Source organism: Ornithorhynchus anatinus, chromosome 1 (assembly GCF_004115215.2).
Source record: "Ornithorhynchus anatinus isolate Pmale09 chromosome 1, mOrnAna1.pri.v4, whole genome shotgun sequence".
In the NCBI taxonomy this organism is placed as follows: Eukaryota; Metazoa; Chordata; class Mammalia; order Monotremata; family Ornithorhynchidae; genus Ornithorhynchus; species Ornithorhynchus anatinus.
This window is the reverse complement of record NC_041728.1, coordinates 172,953,004-172,972,682: the sequence shown is the minus strand read 5'-3', so window position 1 is coordinate 172,972,682 and position 19,679 is coordinate 172,953,004. Positions and strand designations below refer to the sequence as shown.

The window sequence follows — 19,679 nt, the reverse complement described above, 5'->3', positions numbered from 1 at the left end:
ACAGGCAAATTGGGTTAGACAGAGTCCCTGTCCCACGTGGGGCTCATAGTCTCAATCTCCATTTTACAGATGAGGTAACGGAGGCACACAGAAGTGAAGTGATTTGCCCAAGGCCACATAGCAGACAAGTGGTGGAGCCAGAATTAAAACCCGTGACCTCCTGACTCCCAGGCCCATCCTCTGTCCACGGTGCCAAGCTGCTTCACTCACACTGATCTTTCAGCCAGGGACTCCTTCCCTCTCCAAATCCTCCCGACCTCAGCCCTCCATATCTTTGAGAGCCCTCCTAAAATTCCAACTCCTCCAACGAACTTTCTCCAAATGATTCCCTCCCTCTCGCCCTCTCTCACTTAATCAGTCGATCAGAAATAGCACCCTGACAGCCACTTGCGTGGTTATTAATTAATACCCATTTTCCACACTTATTCACATATGTGTTTATTTGACTGTACAATCAGTGATTCAGATTCCATTATTTGTGCATATTTTTATGTCTTTCTCCTCTATTAGGACATAAGCTCCTTGTGGGCAGGGAACATGCCTCATGCTTCTATTTTACTCTCCCACATGTAATAGTTCAATCATTCAATTGTTTTTACTGAGTGCTTACTTTGTGCAGAGCACTGTACTCAGCGCTTGGATGTACAATTCGGCAACAGGTAGAGACAATCCCTGCCCAACGATGGGCCCACAGTCTAAAAGGGGAGACAGACAACAAAACAAAACAAGTAGTCAGCCATCAATACCATCAAAATAGATAAATAGAATCATAGGTATATATACATCATTAATAAAATGAATTGAGAAATAGTATACACAAATATACACAAGTGCTGTGGGAAGAGGAGGAGGAGCAGAGGGAAAGGGAAGGCCTTCTGGAGGAGGCCTTCTGGAGGAGGTGAGCTCTCAGTAGGGCTTTGAAGGGAGGAAGAGAGCTAGTTTGGCAGAGGTGAAATGGAAGAGCATTCCAGGGCAGTGGTAGGATGTGGGCCGGGGTGGACGGCGGGACAGGTGAGAACGAGGCCCAATGAGCAGGTGAGTGGCAGAGGAGCGGAGTGTATGGGGAGGACAGTAGAAAGAGAGAAGGGAGGTGAGGTAGGAGGGGGCCAGGTGATGGAGAGCTTTGAAGTCTAGAGTGAGTTTTTGTTTCGTGTGGAGGTGAATAGGCAACCATTGGAGGTTTTTGAGGAGGGGAGTGACATGCCCAGAGCGTTTCTGTAGAAAGATAATCCAGGCAGCGGAGTGAAATATAGGCTGAAGTGGGGAGAGACAGGAGGTTGGGAGATCAGAGAGGAGGCTGATGCAGTAATCCAGTCAGGTCAGTGCATTGCACTCACCAGGCACCCAGTCAGTGTCATGACTACTAATGCTAGTTTTCAATCGGTCATATGTACCTTCATGTCTGCCCGCCACCTAAAACTCAACATGTCCAAAACTGAGCTCCTCATCTTCCCTCCCAAGCCCTGTCCTCTTCCTGACTTCCCTATCACCGTGGATGGTACGACCATCCTTCCAGTCTCAAGCCCGCAACCTCGGTGTCATCCTTGACTCGGCTCTCTCGTTCACGCCACACATCCAATCCGTCACCAAGACCTGCCGATCTCACCTTTATAATATCGCCAAGATCTGCCCTTTCCTCTCCACCCAAAGGGCTATCTTACTGCTACGGGCTCTCATAGTATCCCGGCTGGATTATTGTGTCAGCCTTCTCTCTGATCTCCCTTCCTCCTGTCTCTCCCTGCTCCAGTCTATTCTTCATTCCGCTGCCCGGATCATCTTCCTGCAGAAACGCTCTGGGCTTGTCACTCCCCTTCTTAAAAACCTCCAGTGGTTGCCTATCAACCTCTGCACGAAACAAAAACTTCTCACTCTAGGCTTCAGTGCTCTCCACCACCTTGCCCCCTCCTACCTCTCCTCCCTTTTCTCTTTCTACTGCCCACCCCGCACGCTCTGCTCCTCTGCCGCCCACCTCCTCACCGTCCCCCGTTCTCGCCTCTCCTGCCATCGACCCCTGGGCCACATCCCCCCGCTGTCCTGGAATGCCCTCCCTCCTCACCTCCACCAAACTAACTCTCTTCCCCTCTTCAAAGCCCTACTGAGAGCTCACCTCCTCCAAGAAGCCTTCCCAGACTGAGCCTCCCCTTTTCCCTCTACTCCCTCTCTACTCCCCTCCTTCACCTCCCCTCAGCTAAGCCCCCTTCTCCCCCCTTTCCCTCTGCTCCTCCCCCTCTCTCTTCCCCTCCTCTCCCCTCAGCACTGTGCTCATTCGCTCATTTGTATATATTTTTATTACCCTATTTATTTTGTTAATGAGATGTACATCCCCTTGATTCTATTTATTGCTATTGTTTTTGTCTGTCTCCCCCGATTAGACTGTAAGCCCATCAGTGGGCAGGGATTGTCTCTATCTGTTGCCGAACTGTACAGTCCAAGCGCTTAGTACAGTGCTCTGCACATAGTAAGCGCTCAATAAATACTATTGAATGAATGAATGAATATTGAGCACTGTGTACAGAACGCTGTACAGAGTGCTTGGGGGAAGTACAGAATAATGGAGTTGGTAGGCACATTCCCTGGCCTCAGTGAGCTTACATTCTGAGAACTGTATTATTAGATTACTTAGGAGAAGCAGCATGGCCTACTGGATAGAGCACAGGCTGGGAGTTAGAAGGTCATGGGTTCTAATGCTGGATCTGCCACTTGTCTGCTGTGTAATCTTGGGCAAATCACGAAACTTCTATGTGCCTCACTTCCCTCATCTATAAAATGGGGGTTAAGACTGTGAGCCCTATGTGGGACAGGGAATGTGTCTAACCCTATTATCTTGTATCTACCCCAGTGCTTAGAATGGTGCCTGGCACATAGCGATTTATAAATACCATAATGATTTATTATTATTACTACTAATAATAATTATCATAATAATATTTGTTAACAATAATAATAATTGTGGCATTTGTCAAGCGTTTACCCTATGTCAAGCACCATACTGAGTACTGGAGTAGATACAAGAATACCAGATCAGACACAGTCGCTGTCCCACATGGAGCTCAAGCCTAAATAGGAGAGAGACCAGGTATTGCATCCCCATTTTGCAGATGAAGAAGCTGAGGCACAGAGAAGTTAGGCGACTTGATGAGGTCTCAGAGCAGGTAGGTGCCCCAGCCAAGATTAGAAGCCAAGCCCTCCGACTTCCGGGCCCGTGCTCTTTCTGCTAGCCCTAGCTGCTTCAGTTTCAGTGAAATCAGTTGTCAATGGTATTTACTCGGTGCTAAGCTCTTGTTCTAGGTTCTTGGGAGAGTACAATACAGTAGCGGTGGTAAGTGATTATGTGGTATATGCTCCATATTTTTCATTTTAATTGCAATGTTATCTGAAATGCTCTCCTCCAGGAATTGAAATCCCTTAAATTCTGCTCTGGATCATTTGTCATAAACAAGAAAAAGGTGTGACTGGTCAGACGGGCCAGAACACTCTTCTGAGAAAACAGCCCGGCAGCTGATGGTCTTGGGACCAAAATAGAGTTCTGCTGCATTCTCGGTGGAGCACAGAGAAACCACAGTTAAAAGAGAGCCCTCCTGTGTCTGCCCTCTTAAACTCTTCTTGATATTTATCCCAAAGAAGACTCTATCTTTGTAATGTTTGAACAACCTTAGATGAGCCTTTTCCATCTAGAGGATGGAAATTGTAGTATTTGAACAGTTATATCTTTTAAATCCATATTTCAGAAGAAACAACATCGCTTTCTTCTGTGAAAAGCTGAAAAAATTATAGGACTTCATAGTAGAGCAGGAAAACCATCACCAAATAATCTTGAGAAGACAGAAGGATGAGTTGTAATGAACTAACTGTAAAAATTCAGATGCGTCATTTGATATGCAGTGAACTCATTAAAAGCAGGATGTGTGATAGAGCAGTGAGAAATTGTCTTGTAGCCAAATGTGATTTTATTTAAATTTCCATTTTTATAAAAGTGAAAAAGAATTAGGAGATAATGCATTAATTGGTCCTCTGTTTCATTCTTTGGGGTGCCCTACATGTAATTAAGTTTAGCTGAGAGTGAAAGATTTCTCTCTCAGTATTCCATTTATACAAATTGGTGACCCAGAGGTAAAGTGGATCAGTCTGTTTCTTTTTTTCCTCTCTGTTCCTAAAGGAGAGAGCATAGTTTTTTTGTCCTCGTGGTTTTTCCCCAGTTGATAAAGTTGATCAAGATAATTTTTTAAAAAATTGTCACTCTAATCACTCAAAAGCAGTATTAGCTCTTTGTTCTTTCATACAATCTCTAACTGGCAGTTGTGGGTAAACTATTCTTTTTTTCTAATAGGATCCACAGAGTTTATTAGATCAAGGACCCAGAGATGGAATATGCTGCATTAAAAGGAAAATTGCCTAGGGATGGAAGAGAGGAGGTTGTCTTTAAATGTAGTGAAATCATTTCCCAGTATGGACTCCTCCCTTGGCCCTCCTACATGAATTTCTGAGAACCTCCCTTTGGGAAGGGCAGCCAGCTTCTTGAGTGAGCAAGGCCATGTGACATAAAAACTAAAGTTAGAATCACTGTGATAAAATCGGTTTGGACACCAGGTGCAGGATATCCAAGCGGGCTCTGAGGGGATTGTACGATGCCGATAATCACTGACTCCACGTTACGTGTAAATGGCTGAAACGACACAAATATTGGCTTTCTTCAGGACTGTGATTCAGAAGAAATCATTAGTAAAGGAAACAGTATTTCATAGTTTTAAAAGCTTAACTGTAAATAATTTCAAAAGTAGTCTTGGAATTCTTATGACTCGGGAATATTAGCATTTCAATTCTAAATTGTTCTTGCCTTGACGTTGATAAACACTACCCGGTACCAGTAATATTTGCTTTAGTAGTTCTAAAAACACTTATTTTGGAAATGTATTCAGACCGTCATGAAGAGGGGAGACCAAAGAATGAAACAGATGATTAGAAAATGGATTGTTAATGATAAACATTCCAGGCAAATGTATTGATGGCATTAAGTTGGTGGTGTTGTGTTGTCATGTCAAACTACATGCCTCAGCCGTATATTTTGGGGGCTAAAAAACAAGTGTTTTCTTTTTCTGTGTTTTACATTTTAAGCCAGAAAGAAAAGTTTGATCAGCAAACCTTTTTTGCTCAGAATTTTTCTTAGGTAATGCGACTCTTAAATCTACATTCTTTACTTTTTCCGTGCCTTATTGGATTTTTTTTCTATTTACTGTATTACTACAGCTTTAGTGTACATTAAACTTTATTTGAAGTATGCTGATTTGATTTTTTCTTTTTTAATCTAGGTTGAAGATTGTAAAAATTTCTTTTAAGTGCAAGCAGTTTTTTATTCAACTTAGAAAAGAATTGGTAAGTACCGATCTTAAAAACTGAGTCAAATGAAAACAAAAGGTAGGTCCTTGGAGGTGGGGGGCCGATACCATTTCTGCAGTAGAGTGATTTCCTACTCTTCTAAATTACATTTTCACGAAGAGCAGTTGCGAGTGCCGACCAGAACATTCAGTGCCAGAATTGGTTTGAAAGTTTAAATAGGAGGTTCATCTCAAGCTCCTTCATTAGAGACCTCTTTGAAGTCGACTCTCCCGTACATTTATTAATTTTTTATCCTCTCCTTTAGTTCCACACTAAAGTAATAAATCAAATTCATCTGAACATTAGCCAGATGAATTTCCCACATAAACTGTGTAGGACAAATTGATAAGCAGCTCCAGGTATCCTTTCCTAATTCCCATTTCATTGCTCTTTGTCCTTCAGAGTTAGACATGGACTAGTCTAGGAGAGGGAGGGATGGATTGAACTCCATGACTTCCTTTGTGTGGGCGGGTTCTGGTTGTATATGTTCAGGACCGGAGGTATATACTTAGTAAGTGTCAAAATATTCAAATGACTCATTTGACTCAACTTCAGAAACCCTAGATATTGTAGATAAGGGGTTATTAAGTGATACAGACCTTTGTGAATAGCTGCTGCTAAAGTAATAATCATCAGTGGTAATAATGGAAGGCTTACTGGGAGCAGAGCACTGTACTAAACCACTCCCGCTCCTCCGCTCACCTCCTCACTGGGCCTTGTTCCCGCCTGTCCTGCCGTCAACCCCTGTCCCACATCCTACCGCTGACCTGGAATGCCCTCCTTCCTCAAATCTGCCAAACTAACTCTCTTCCCCTCTTCAAAGCCCCACTGAGAGCTCACCTCCTCCAGGAGGCCTTCCCAGGCTGAGTCCTCCCTTTCCCTCTGCTCCTCCTCTCCTCCCCATTCCCCCTCCCCTCCCCGCAGCACTTGTATATATTGGTACATATTTATTGCTCTATTTATTGTATTAATGATGTACATTTATCTATGGTTCTATTTCTCTATTTTTATGGTAGTGATACCCATCTACTGGTTTTGTTTTGTTGTCTGTCTTTCCCTTCTAGACTGCGAGCCCATTGTTGGGTAGGGATTATCTTCAGAGAAGCAGCGTGGCTCAGTGGAAAGAGCCTGGGCTTGGGAGTCAGATGTCATGGGTTCGAATGCCGGCTCTGCCACTTGTCAGCTGTGTGACTGTGGGCAAGTCACTTAACTTCTCTGTGCCTCAGTTACCTCATCTATAAAATGGGGATTAACTGTGAGCCTCATGTGGGACAATCTGATTACCCTGTATCTACCCCAGCACTTAGAACAGTGCTCTGCACATAGTAAGCGCTTAACAAATACCAACATTATCTGTTGGCCAAATTGTACCTTCCAAGTGCTCTGCACTCAATAAATACAATTGAATGAATGAATGAGAGTACTATACAACAGAGTAGGCTGGTTCCCTGCCCACAGTGGGCTTACAGTCTTAGGCATAATAGTAATAATCATCATGGTACTCCTTAAACACTTACTAGGTGCCAAGCACTGTTCTAAAGCATTAAGGTAGATACAAGTTAATCAGTTTGGAGACAATCCTTTGTCCACGTGGGGCTCCCATTGTAGTAGGAGGGAGAAGGATTTAACCTCCATTTTATGGATGTGCAAATTTCCACACAGAGAAGATAAGTAACTTTCCCAAGGTCACACAGCAAGCAAGTGGCAGACCTGAGTCCTCTGAGTCCCAGGCCCATGCTCTTTCCATCAGGCCACACTGCTTTTCTGTTTATGTAGGCCTATAGCAGTAAAAACACTACGTTTGAGAGTTTTTAATCTCCTCTTCTGTTGGAGATGTACTGGGGCCCACTGTCCTATTATTACATCATATTATGCCATCGTATAATCTAGAACCAGAAGTACTGTATATCTGCCTGGAAACGTCTGTTTAGTGACCAGTAAACTGGGCTTAAAACTGAAATCACCAGATAGACGGGCAACTCCTGAATGCCGTCATTACATTGTGTGATTTCTGGCTCCTTAATCCACCTTTGTCTCTGGCCGAGTTCCCCAGGTTGGAGACTAGCCAAAGAAATTGTCCAGCTAGGCAAGCACCTGTGTCATCAGGCAGAGAAGACCTGATTGTACATCCTCGGTGGGCCCGGCGGCGGCTACAAAGGGCCACCGTCTCCCATGGGTAAACCCACACTGCTCATCTGGTCCCCTTTTACTTGGTTGGGCATTGGCAGGAAAGGGCGAGAAGGATTTTGAGCACCTTCTCTCAACGGAAGTGTCCGGCTGCTCGCCAGAATTCTGGCTGGGGGATGCGGGGCGGTCAGCCCCAGGTCGAGGATTAGTGGGAACACCGCCCCCACACATCTCCTCCAAGAGGCCTTCCTAGACTGAGCCCCACTCTTCTTCATCTCCCACTCCCTTCTGTGTCTCCCTGACTTGCTCCCTTTGCTCTCCCCCGGCCCCAGCCCCACAGCACTTATGTATAGATCCTTAATTTTATTTACTTGTATTCATGTCTGTCTCCCCCCTCTAGCCTGTGAGCTCACTGTGGACAGGGATTGTCACTGTTTATTGCTGTAATGTTCTTTCCCAATCGCTTAGTAATAATAATGTTGGTATTTGTTAAGCGCTTACTATGTGCCGAGCACTGTTCTAAGCTCTGGGGTAGACACAGGGGAATCAGGATGTCCCATGTGGGGCTCACAGTCTTAATCCCCATTTTACAGATGAAGTAACTGAGGCATAGAGAAGTTAAGTGACTTGCCCACTTGTGTGTGTGTGTGTGAATAGCACAAGTTTGATTTTTCTAGTTTTTTTCTAGGTTTCACCCTAATGCTACTTGCAGTCTGCACATTGCATTCAAAGAGAATGGCGACCGATACCTAATCCTTCAAATTCAAGATTGGCCAGTCAAAATTCTCTTGCTGGGCCCTTTTGGGAACTCTTTAAATTGAATAGAGTCATAAAGAAGTTGGCCAGGGCTCAGAAGAAACCCACCAAAGTGATTAAGAAGTGCTTTTCAAAGTGACTGAGAAGCAGCGTGGCTCAGTGGAAAGAGCATGGGCTTGGGAGCCAGAGGTCATGGGTTCTAATCCCAACTCTGCCACTTGTCAGCTCTATGACTTTGGACAAGTCACTTAACTTCTCTATGCCTCAGTTACCTCATCTGTAAAATGGAGATTAAGACTGTGAGCCCCACATGGGACAACCTGATCACCTTGTAAACCTCCCCCAGCACTTAGAACAGTGCTCGCACATAGTAAGCGCTTAACAAATACCATCATCATCATCATGATTCAAGAGTTGAAAAAGACATTGAAAAATGTATAATCAATTGATCAGTTGTATTTATGAATATTAATGTTGGTATTTGTTAAGCGCTTACTATGTGCAGAGCACTGTTCCAAGCGCTGGGGTAGACACAGGGTCATCAGGTTGTCCCACGTGAGGCTCACAGTCTTCATGCCCATTTTACAGATGAGGTCACTGACGCACCGAGAAGTGAAGTGACTTGCCCATGGTCACACAGAGGACAAGTGGCGGAGCGGGATTAGAACCCATGACCTCTGACTCTTAAACCCAGGCTCTTTCCACTAAGCCTTGCTGCTTCTCTAAGTGCTCATTGAGTGCTTAGTATGTGCAGAACACTGTACTGAGCTCTTGGGAGAGTACATTACAACAGAATTAGCGGACATAAATGAATTTATAATCTAGAGGGGAAGACCGACATTAATATGAATAAATAAGTAATTTATAATATATAATTTAAAGATATATACCCACAGGTCACAGATGGAAAGGAGAGCGGTCCGAGGAAAGGAGGGCTTAATCGGGGAAGGCCTGTTAGAGAAGATGTGACCTTAATAATAACTCTTTGAAGGTGGGGAGAGTGGTGGTCTGGTTTATGTGGAAGGGGAGGGAGTTCCAGGCTAGGGGGAGCGGTCAGCGGTGATATAGACACGATCAGGGCACAGTGAATAAGCTGGCGCTGCCTGAACTACCAGTTTAGGACCCACAACCCGCCCAAGCTAGGCCTGGCTATGCTGAGTTCTCGGGTCGGTTCCCATTTGTTGGTTGGTGATCTTTTAGTATTGTTTAATTTACCTAATGCTTCATTGTCTTCCTGTTGGTTTGTTTATGTAGTGTACTTCCTGTTGCTTTAAAAAGCATTTTGCAAACACAGTTTGCAAGTTTTATTAATTCACAAACTTAGAGACACTCAAGCAATCTATCAGTCTTTACAATTAATGTTATAGATCCGTTGTTACTCACCAGTTTAGCACCCATATTCATACTAAGTATGGCGTTTATTAAAATGCTTCATTCATTCTCCCTCCCTTCCTCACAGCACGTATCTGTATATTTCTGTAATTAATCTATTTATATTAATGTCTGTCTCCCCCTCTAGACTGTGAACTCATTACCGTCAGGGAATATATCTGATGTTTTATTGTACTCTCCTAAGCACTTAATACAGTGCTTTGCACACAGTTAATGCTCAATAAATACGATTGAATAAATGCTTACTGTATGCTGGGTGCTAGGGTGAAGGCTAGATTGTCAGATTTGTTTCTTACAAGACTCACTCTTTTAAGAAAGAGGGAGAGAGATCTCCTCTCTCGCCCCGCTCCAGTCTATTCTTCACTCCGCTGCCCGGCTCATCTTCCTGCAGAAACGATCTGGGCACGTCACTCCTCTTCTTAAACAACTCCAGTGGTTGCCTATCAACCTCCGCTCCAAACAAAAACTCCTCACTCTAGGCTTCAAGGCTCTCCATCACCTTGCCCCTTCCTACCTCTCCTCCCTTCTCTCTTTCTACTGCCCACCCCGCACACTCCGCTCCTCTGCTGCCCACCTCCTCACCGTCCTCCGGTCTCGCCTCTCCCGCCATCAATCCCTGGGCCACGTCCTCCCGTGGTCCTGGAATGCCCTCCCTCCTCACCTCAGACAATCTAATTCTCTTCCCCTATTCAAATCCCTACTTAAAACTCACCTCCTCCAAGAGGCCTTTCCAGACTGAGCTCCCCCCTTTTTCCCTCTGCTCCCTCTACCCCCCAACCCCTTCACCTCTCTGCAGCTAAACCCTCTTCTCCCCCCTTCCCTCTCCTCCTCCCATCACACGCCCTCATCACTGTACTCGTCCGCTCCACTGTATATATCTTTACCACCCTATTTATTTTGTTTATTTTGTTTAATGAGATGTACATCACCCTGATTCTATTTAGTTGCCATTGTTTTTACGAAATGTTCTTCCCCTTGACTCTATTTATTGCCATTGTTCTTGTCTGTCTGTCTCCCCCGATTAGTCTGTGAGCCTGTCAAAGGGCAGGGACTGTCTCTATCTGTTGCCGACTTGTTCATTCCAAGTGCTTAGTACAGTGCTCTGCACATAGTAAGCGCTCAATAAATACTATTGAATGAATGAATGAATTAATTATCCCCAGTTTAGCTACGAGGGAATTGAGGCACAGTGGGTTTTTCCCAGGGGGCCACAGCAGACCAGACTGGAGGCTAAAAGCGGCATGGCTTAGTGGAAAGATCCCGGGCTTGGGAGTCAGAGGCTGTGAGTTCTAATCCTGGCTCCACCACTTGTCCACTCTGTGACTCTGGGCAAGTCACTTAACTTCTCTGTGCCTCAGTTACTTCGTCTGTAAAATGGGGATTGAGGATGTGAGCCCCACGTGGGACAACCTGATTACCTTGTATCTACCCCTGCACTTAGAACAGTGCTTGGCACATAGCGCTTAACAAATGTCTCATTATTATTATCATTATTATTATTATTATTTAGATCCTTGAGGGTGACTCTGCCACTTGTCAGCTGTATGACTGTGGGCAAGTCACTTAACTTCTCTATGCCTCAGTTACCTCATCTGTAAAATGGGGATGAAGACTGTGAGCCTCATGTGGGACAACCTGATTCCCCTGTATCTACCCCAGCACTTAGAACAGTGCTGTGCACATAGTAAGTGCTTAACAAATACCAACATTACTATTATTATTACCAACTCTTTTATATGCTTTCAATTGCTTTGTACATGGATCTGCTCACAGTACGTTACTCAGTCGATGCCGTTCATTGATTGGCTGGTTAGGGGGCCTTATTCCCAGGCCTGTGCTCTTTCCATTAGGTCACACTGCTTCTCCGAGTAGTCTTCACCCAAGGTGGAATTACTTATTATGCCTAAGATGAGCCTGAAAACCTTATTTTACCTTCCTCTCCTCAGTATTGTAGATCATTTCAGATTTGTTCCTCCTGCAGAATTTAAGAGTGGCCTAACACCTGCCAGAATTATTATCCAAGGGATTAGCTCAATGTGGAAGTGCTGAAGTGACAATCGGCAGGGATAGAGGATGGGGAGATGAGAAATTAATCAGGGAAGGCCTCCTGGAGACAGTGGGGGAAAGCCAGATCAGTCAATGGAATACTCATGAACGCTGCCCATGTGCAGAGCACCATACTGAAGGCTTGGGAGAGTACAGTCTAGCAGAATTAGCAGACACATTCCCTCCCCCCATAATGAGTTACAGTCTAGAGGGGGAGAATGTGAAAGGGGATGAGTTCCAGTTAAAGGTGTGGGTGTGAGCAAGAGATCAGTGGCAGGAAAGATGAGAACAAGGCCCAGTGAGTAGGTTAGCTGGAGAAGAATGATGCCTGAGACCTGGGAGGAAGAGGGAGGAGAGAATAAATCATGGGGAGGGAACTGATTAAAGGTATTCCGGACTGAGGTAGTCCGGTTTACGGAGAGGAATGGACATCCACTGCAAGTTCGGGGCAAATGAGGAGAAAGGTGCAGAACAGTGTTGCAGAAAAAATGATCTGGACAGCAGAGGGAACTATGGAAAAATAAAGATGGCATTTGTTAAATGCTTACTATGTGTCAAGCACTCTTCTAGGTGCTGGGATAGATATAAGGTAATAAGGTTGGGCACAGTCACAGCTCACAGTCTTAATCCCCATTTCACAGATTAGGTAACTGAGGGCCAGATAAGTGAGGTGACTTACCCGAGGTCACCCAACTGAGTTGGCGGAGCCGAGATTAGAACCCAGGTTCCTTCTGACTCCCAGGCCCGGGCTGGGGGGAGATGGAGGTCCCCAAGTCAGTAAGATGGTTGATGCAATCGACCTTTCAGAGCCCAAGTGCCGGCCCAGTAAGCGGCCACGGGGATGGGGGAAGAGGCGGGTTCTGGAAATGGGGAGGACGGAGAATCAACAGGGAACAGACCTGAGTCAGTGTTTGAAAGGCACGGGGATGTCAAGGGTGTCGCTGACCACCGTTAAAACCTTGCGAGATGGGGAGGATGGTGATATCGTCGACTGTTGTGAGAAAGTAAAGTGGAGGAGGAGGTCGGGAAGAAAAGATGAGGTGCTTGAGGTGTCGGCCGAGTGGTCCCAGAGATCGGAGGAGACGAGAGATGATCGCTGAGGAGGGGAGAGGCCGCAACTACTGAGGTATATTTAGGAGACGGCTGCAAAGGTAGTGATGGTAAGTGCTTCCTGTGTGTGCAGAGCACTGTAGTGAGTGCTGGGAGAGAACACAAAAGAGGGAATTAGACGTGGTACCTGTCTCCCGGGGCTCACAATCTAAGAAAAGAGGGAGTAGTTAAACCCCAAGAGAGGATGAAAGTACCCAAATAGATTTCATTCCTTAACTAAGTTTCTGTGTTTGCAGATTTAAAATCTGGGTTTCTTTCAATTCCCTGGTATTTCTCCAGTTTAGCAGTGATCATTTTAGGAATGCAGATGCCCCAATGTTATTTCAAGACTCCTTAAGAAAAATAATCTAATGCCACTGAAGCACACTCAGTTGCTTCTCTCGGGGAGTATTAAGAAACTTTGTGAGGTAATGTCTGTCTTCCTCCTTTCGAGGGCAGAGAATGTGTCTGCTAACTGTGTTTTGTGGTACTCTCCCAAGTGCTTAGTACAGTGCTCTGCACATAGCAAGCACTCAATAAATATGATTGATTCTTTTACTTAACCTATAGATTAATGGGATGGTTTGGTTGAATATGTTTGCTGTATGTTGGGTTGCAAGTGGAGAAATAGTTTTTTAAAAATGATGTTTACAAAATTAAATGTCTCTTAACTAAATGATTTATCCACTGTAAAATAAGTTACATTATTATCACTTAGCCAAATGAAGAAATTGTACCTTTCTTGTCAAAGATGTTTAAACCTTTTTTTAAAAAAATAGTAATTTTTTTGTTCCTGTCTCAGGTCCATTAGGCTTCCTGAGTGACTTTTTTTTTAACCTCGTAATTCCCTGGGCTTCTGTGTGCTTCTCTGCCATAGGACACACAGCTCTGTTCGAGGAATTGTTGGTTTTTAACATCTGGGTATGTTTTTCTCCAAAATGCTGTTGCAGGATATAGTAACACTTTTAAATAGAGTTGCTTGAAAGTGTTTTGAGTAGTGCTAATGTATTCTTCGTGGCACAGTCTGCTTTTCAGTACACCTGCTGTCACTGCCCTCCTGCTCATTAAATTACAGTCAGTCAATTGTATTTATTGAGCGCTTACTGGGTTCAGAGCACTATACTAAGTATTTGGGGGAAAGTACAGTATAACAATATAATTAGCACATTCCCTGTCTACAACAAACTTTCAGTCTAGAGGGGGAGACAGACATTAATGAGCATTGAGCATCATTCATATTTTTAATTACAAAGACCTGAAAGCTAAATATGTATTCCATTTATCATCAGTAGAGACCCATACTTTTGATAATGAGGGTGATTTGATGAAGATTGACTTTTTGTAGTGTTTAGTTGGCTTGTATTTTGGCTTACATACTTGGTCCAGGCAAAAAACCTGTGGGCCAGTGCAGGTCACCCCCTGGATTCTATATTAATGATAATTATATTTGTTAAGCATTTCCTGTGTGTTCTAAACACTGGAGTAGACACAAGTTAATCAGGTTGGACACAGGTCCCTGTCCCACATAATAATAATAATGTTGGTATTTGTTAAGCGCTTACTATGTGCAGAGCACTGTTCTAAGCGCTGGGGTAGACACAGGGGAATCAGGTTGTCCCACGTGGGGCTCACAGTCTTCATCCCCATTTTACAGATGAGGTAACTGAAGCACAGAGAAGTGAAGTGACTTGCCCACAGTCACACAGCTGACAAGTGGCAGAGCCGGGATTCGAACCCATGACCTCTGACTCCAAAGCCCGTGCTCTTTCCACTGAGCCATCCTGCTTCACATAGGGCTCACACTCTTAATTCCCATTTTCCAGATGAGGTAACTGTGGCACAGAGAAGTTGTGACTTGCCCAAAGTCATACAGCAGACATGTGGCAGAGCTGGAATTGGAACCCAGTTCCTTCTGACTTCCAGGCCTGTGCTCTATCCACTAAGCCACACTACAGCCACTGACAGGTACTGGCCTGAATCACCTTCCCTGTTCTCAGTGCAGAGACCATGCCAGTAATGGTGAACTGGGAGCTTAATGGACACCCTCCAGACCCCTCCCTCCCCCCCAGCTTGGAGGAAGGGCAGGTGCATCATTTTTGAATTCCTTTGCACTAGACTGTGGGATCAGATCGAGACTGTAAGCCCCCAGTGGGCAAGGAACATGTCTACCAACTCTCCCAAGTGCTTAGTACAGTGCTCTGCACACAATAAGCACTCCAGTTCCACTGATTGCTGTTTAAACAGAGGCACGATTACCACCACAGCCGTGATGTTTTATAAAAGGCCCCTTCTTCCTAAACTGGGCCTGGGAAACATTGTAGCAGTTCCCCAGTGCTCTGCCCAGCACACTCCTCATCTGGGGAGCCGGACCATTACAGCTGAGGGGTAGTAGGATTAGCAAGTTCATTCATTCAGTTGTATTTATTGAGCGCTTACTGTGTGCAGAGCACTGTATTAAGCACTTGGGAGAGTACAGTGCAACAATAAAGGGACGCATTCCCTGCCCACAACGAGTTTACAATCTAGAGGGGGAGAGACATTAATATAAATGAATAAATTAAAGATATGGACATTAGTGCTGTGGGGCAGGTACAGCAGCAGTCATGGTATTTATTGAGCACCTCCTGAGTGCAGTAATGCATTTTACTAAGAATTTGGTCAGGCACCACAGAAATACCACACCCATTTCCTGCTTACTAGAAGCCTAACAGGAATACAGGGAGTTCCCCCTAAGCTTTTAGTATCAATCAGTGGTATTGAGCGCTTCCTGTGTGCAAATCACTGTACTAAATGCTTGGGAAAGGACAATAGAATTGATAGCCACAATCCCTGCTGACAAGGAGTTTACAGTCTACAGGGGAGACAGATTTTAAAATTAATTACAGCCAGGGGGAATAGTAGAATATAAGGAAAGTGCTGTGGGACTGGGATGAGGAGCAAAGTGCTTAAAGGTTACCCACATTGAGGGATGGACCCACAGGGGAAATGAGTCTGGGAAGGCCTCTGGGAGGAGCTGTGATTTTAGGTGGCTTTTGAAGGCGAGGCGAGCAGTGGACTGTGGGATGAGAAGGAAGGGGGGAGTTCCAGGCCAGAGAGAGGATTTGGGCAAGGGGTCTGTGGTGGAATAGATGAGATGGAAGTATAGTGAGTAGGTTGGCATTAGAGGAGCGGAGTGTGCAGGCTGGGTTGTAGTAGGAGAGCAGTGAGGTGAGGTGGGTGGGAGTGAGGTGAGTGAGTGCCGTAAAGCCTTCCACCTGTAAAGCTCTCCGAATGACAGGAGGGATTGCCAGCCTTGGAAAGAAAGCTCCTGCTAGTTGGGAACCCCAAGTCACTGCCCACTTTGCCCACCCCTAAATCTGTCTCTCAAAATGTACCTGAGAATGTCCAGATCTTAACTCCTCACCTTCCCCACTCAAACCATTTCCTTTCTCGGCTTTCCTATACCCCTTGACAGCTGTACCCTTCCTCCCCACCCCCCACCCCAGCCCATCCTCCCTGTCTCACAAACTCACAACCTTGGCTTTATCCTTTCCTCAACTCCTTCAGCGTAAACACTGTCACACACCCAATCCTGTTGGTTTGGAGAAACAGCGTGGCTCAGTGGAAAGAGGCCGGGCTTGGGAGTCAGAGGTTGTGGGTTCTAATCCTGGCTCCGGCACTTGTCTGCTGTGTGACCTTGGGCAAGTCACAACTTCTCTGTGCCTCAGTTACCTCATCTGTAAAAATGGGGATTAAAAAAATGTGAGCCCCATGTGGGACAATCTGATTACCCTGTATCTACCCCAGCGCTTAGAACAGTGCTCTGCACATAGTAAGCGCTTAACAAATACCATAATTATTATTATTATTATTGAAACATCTGTAGAATCTCCTCTTCCTTTCCAGACTGTGAGCTCGGTTTTTTTTTTTTTTTGGTATTTGTTAAGTGCTTACTATGTGCAGGGCACTGTCCCCACTGGGGTAGATACAGGGTGATCAGGTTGTCCCACGTGAAGCTCACAGTTAATCCCCATTTTACAGATGAGATAACTGAGGCACAGAGAAGTTAAGCGACTTGCCCACAGTCACACAGCTGACAAGTGGCAGAGCCGGGAGTTGAACTTATGACCTCTGACTCCGAAGCCCGGGCTCTTTCCACTGAGCCACGAGCGGGGAGCGTGTCTACCCACTCTGTTGGATTGTACAATTGTCCCAGTGCTTAGTACAGTGCTCTGAACACGTAACTGTTCAGTAAATACCACCGATTGATAGATTGATCCAAACTTACTGCCATATTGGTCCAAATATTTGCCATATCAGGTCTCAGTTCCTTCATTAGCCTCCTCGCTTACCTCCCTACCTCCAGCCTCTTCCCTCTCCAGTCCACTCTCCACTCTCCTGCCTCTGTCATTTTTCTAATATTTCACTCTGCACCCCACACTTCAAAACCTTCTAATGCTTGCCCGTCCATCCTCCCCTCATGCAGAAACTTCCCACCATCGGCTTTATGGTGTTCGATCAGTTGTCTCGCTCCTACCTATCCTCGCTCCTCTGCTACTAACAACCCAACCCACCCACTTTGCTGTTATAATATAAGCCGGCTCACTGGGCCTCATATCCATTCCATTCCTAGTTTGTCCAGGGGCTAGTAAGCGGAAGGCAATCTGCTACAAGTCAGAACTCACCCATGCTGGGCAGCAGCGGCATGGGAGATAGTTGAGGGCAGGTTTACTATGCGGAAGGAGGCGATGGTAAACCACTTATGGATTTTTATCCAGAAAACTCTATGGATTCATTACCATAACAGTTGCAGGTGGAGCTGGGACGTTCCCGGGGGGAGATGTCTGTGGCGTCGCCGTGGGTCAGACACGACTCGACAGCACAACAACAACATTATATGTCTCTCTGGTCGTTTGCCATGAACCCCTTTCTCACCCCCTCTCCTGCCTGAGACCCCCTTCACATCTGACATACCAGCACTCTCTCCATCTTCAAAGCCCTACTAAAATCACATCTCCTCCGGGACGACACCGTTCTTGACTAATTTCTCATCTTCCTAGCCCAGAAGCAGCATGGCCTAGTGGATTGAGCATGGGCCTGGGAGTCAGAAGGACCTGGGTTTTAATCCCAGCTCGGCCACTTGTCTGCTGTGTGAACTTGAGCCAGCCATTGCACTTCTCTGTGCGTCAATTCCCTCATCTATTAAATGGAGATTAAGACTGAGCTCCATGTGGGACAAGGACTGTATCCAACAAAAGGACCTCGTATGTACCCCAGTGCCTGACACATAGGAAGTGAACAAATACTATCATTAAAATTGTCCCTTCTCCCTGAATCCCCTATGCCCTTGGATCCATACCCTGTAAGCACTTCGATCGTTCACCCCATACTCCCACCCCCAACAGCACTTACGTTTATGTCCATATACCAAGTTACTTCCCCTATCCTTAACGGGTTTTAAGGAATGCCTCACTCCCTAACGTGTAACTTCCTTGAGGGCGAAGATTGTTTGTACTTACTAGTGGAAAGAGCATGGGCCTGGGAGTCAGAGGACCTGAGTTCTAATCCAGCTGTGCCTCTTACCTGCTGTGTGACCTTGGGCAAGTTAGTCAATCAGTCGCATTTATTGATCGCTTCCTGTGTGCAGAGCACTAGTCTAAGTGCTTGGGAGAGTGCAGTATAACAATGTAACGGACACATTCGCTGCCCACAGCAAACTTGCAGTCTAGATCTCTGCCCATCAGTTCCCTCATGTGCAAAACGGGGATTCAATACCTGTTTTCCCTCCTACTTAGACTGTGAGCCCCATGTGGACCCAATTATCTTATATCTACCCCAGCACTTAGCACAGTGCTTGACACCTAGTAAGCGCTTAACAAATACAATTATTTTTGTCATCATCATTACTATTATTATTAGTTTCTACTACTACAAATAATAGTAGCGATGATGATGATAATAATTGTATTTGTTAAGCGCTTACTAGGTAGCAAGCACTGTTCTAAGCACTGGGGTAGATGCAAGTTAGGCTGGACAAAAACCCTGTCCTGCATCTGCTGACAGTCTAAATAGGAGGGAGAACACGCATTTTATGTTTGTGTCATTTGTCAAACTCTTAATGTGTGCCACGCACCGTACTGAGCTCTGAGATAGATAAAAGCTGTTCAGGTTGGACACAGTCCCCGTCCCACAAGGGGCTCTTAATCCCCATTTTACAGATAAAGTAACTGAGGTCCAGAAAAGTTAAGTGACTTGCCCAGGGTCTTGTCTTATGCTGTCGAGTCATTTCCAATCCATAGCGATCCACGGACACATTTCTTTCAGAACGCCTTGCTCTCCATCTGCGATCGTTCTGGTAGTGGATCCATAGAGTTTTCTTGGTAAAAAGACAAAAGTGGTTTATCATTGCCTCCTTCCGCGTAGTAAACCTCGAGTCTCCACCCTCGACTCTCTCCCATGCCGCTGCTCCCCAGCACGGGTGAGTTTTGACTCGTAGCAGATTGCCTTCCACTCGCTAGCTACTGCCCAAGCTAGGAATGGAATGGGTAGGCCTCTGCTTGACCCCCCCTTAGCCGAGACTGGGAGAGTACTGGAAGTTCTACAGGTCAAAGGAGGAATGTCCAGGATCATACAGCAAATATTTGGAAGAGCCGTGATTAGAACCCAGATCCTCTCTGACTCCCATGTTGTTTTTCTCCCAAGAGCAAAGATTGTTTCTACGTACTCTGTTGTACTCTCCCAAGGGCTTTAGTCTAGTGCTCTGCATACTGTAAGCATTCAGTAAAAATACCATTACTTGACTGATGGATTGGTCTCCGCTTTGATGATCAACGTTTTCCAGGACTGATCCTTCCACTTGTCCCCAAGAAAAAACTTGGAATCAGAGAGTCAGCCTATAGTTCCGGATGTTGGAACAC

At 45.4% G+C, this 19,679-nt stretch overlaps 1 protein-coding gene across 5 annotated transcripts in view; it reads left to right on the top strand.

Moving 5' to 3' along the window:
* Positions 1-19,679, top strand: part of PTPN4 (protein tyrosine phosphatase non-receptor type 4) — a 278,626-nt gene that overhangs the window by 174,530 nt on the left and 84,417 nt on the right. For all 5 annotated transcript variants that reach the window (XM_029061248.1, XM_029061260.2, XM_029061256.2 and 2 more), the window contains one exon: positions 5,307-5,370. In XM_029061248.1, coding sequence (XP_028917081.1) covers positions 5,307-5,370 — 64 coding nt within the window. The remainder of the gene's footprint in view (positions 1-5,306; positions 5,371-19,679) is intronic.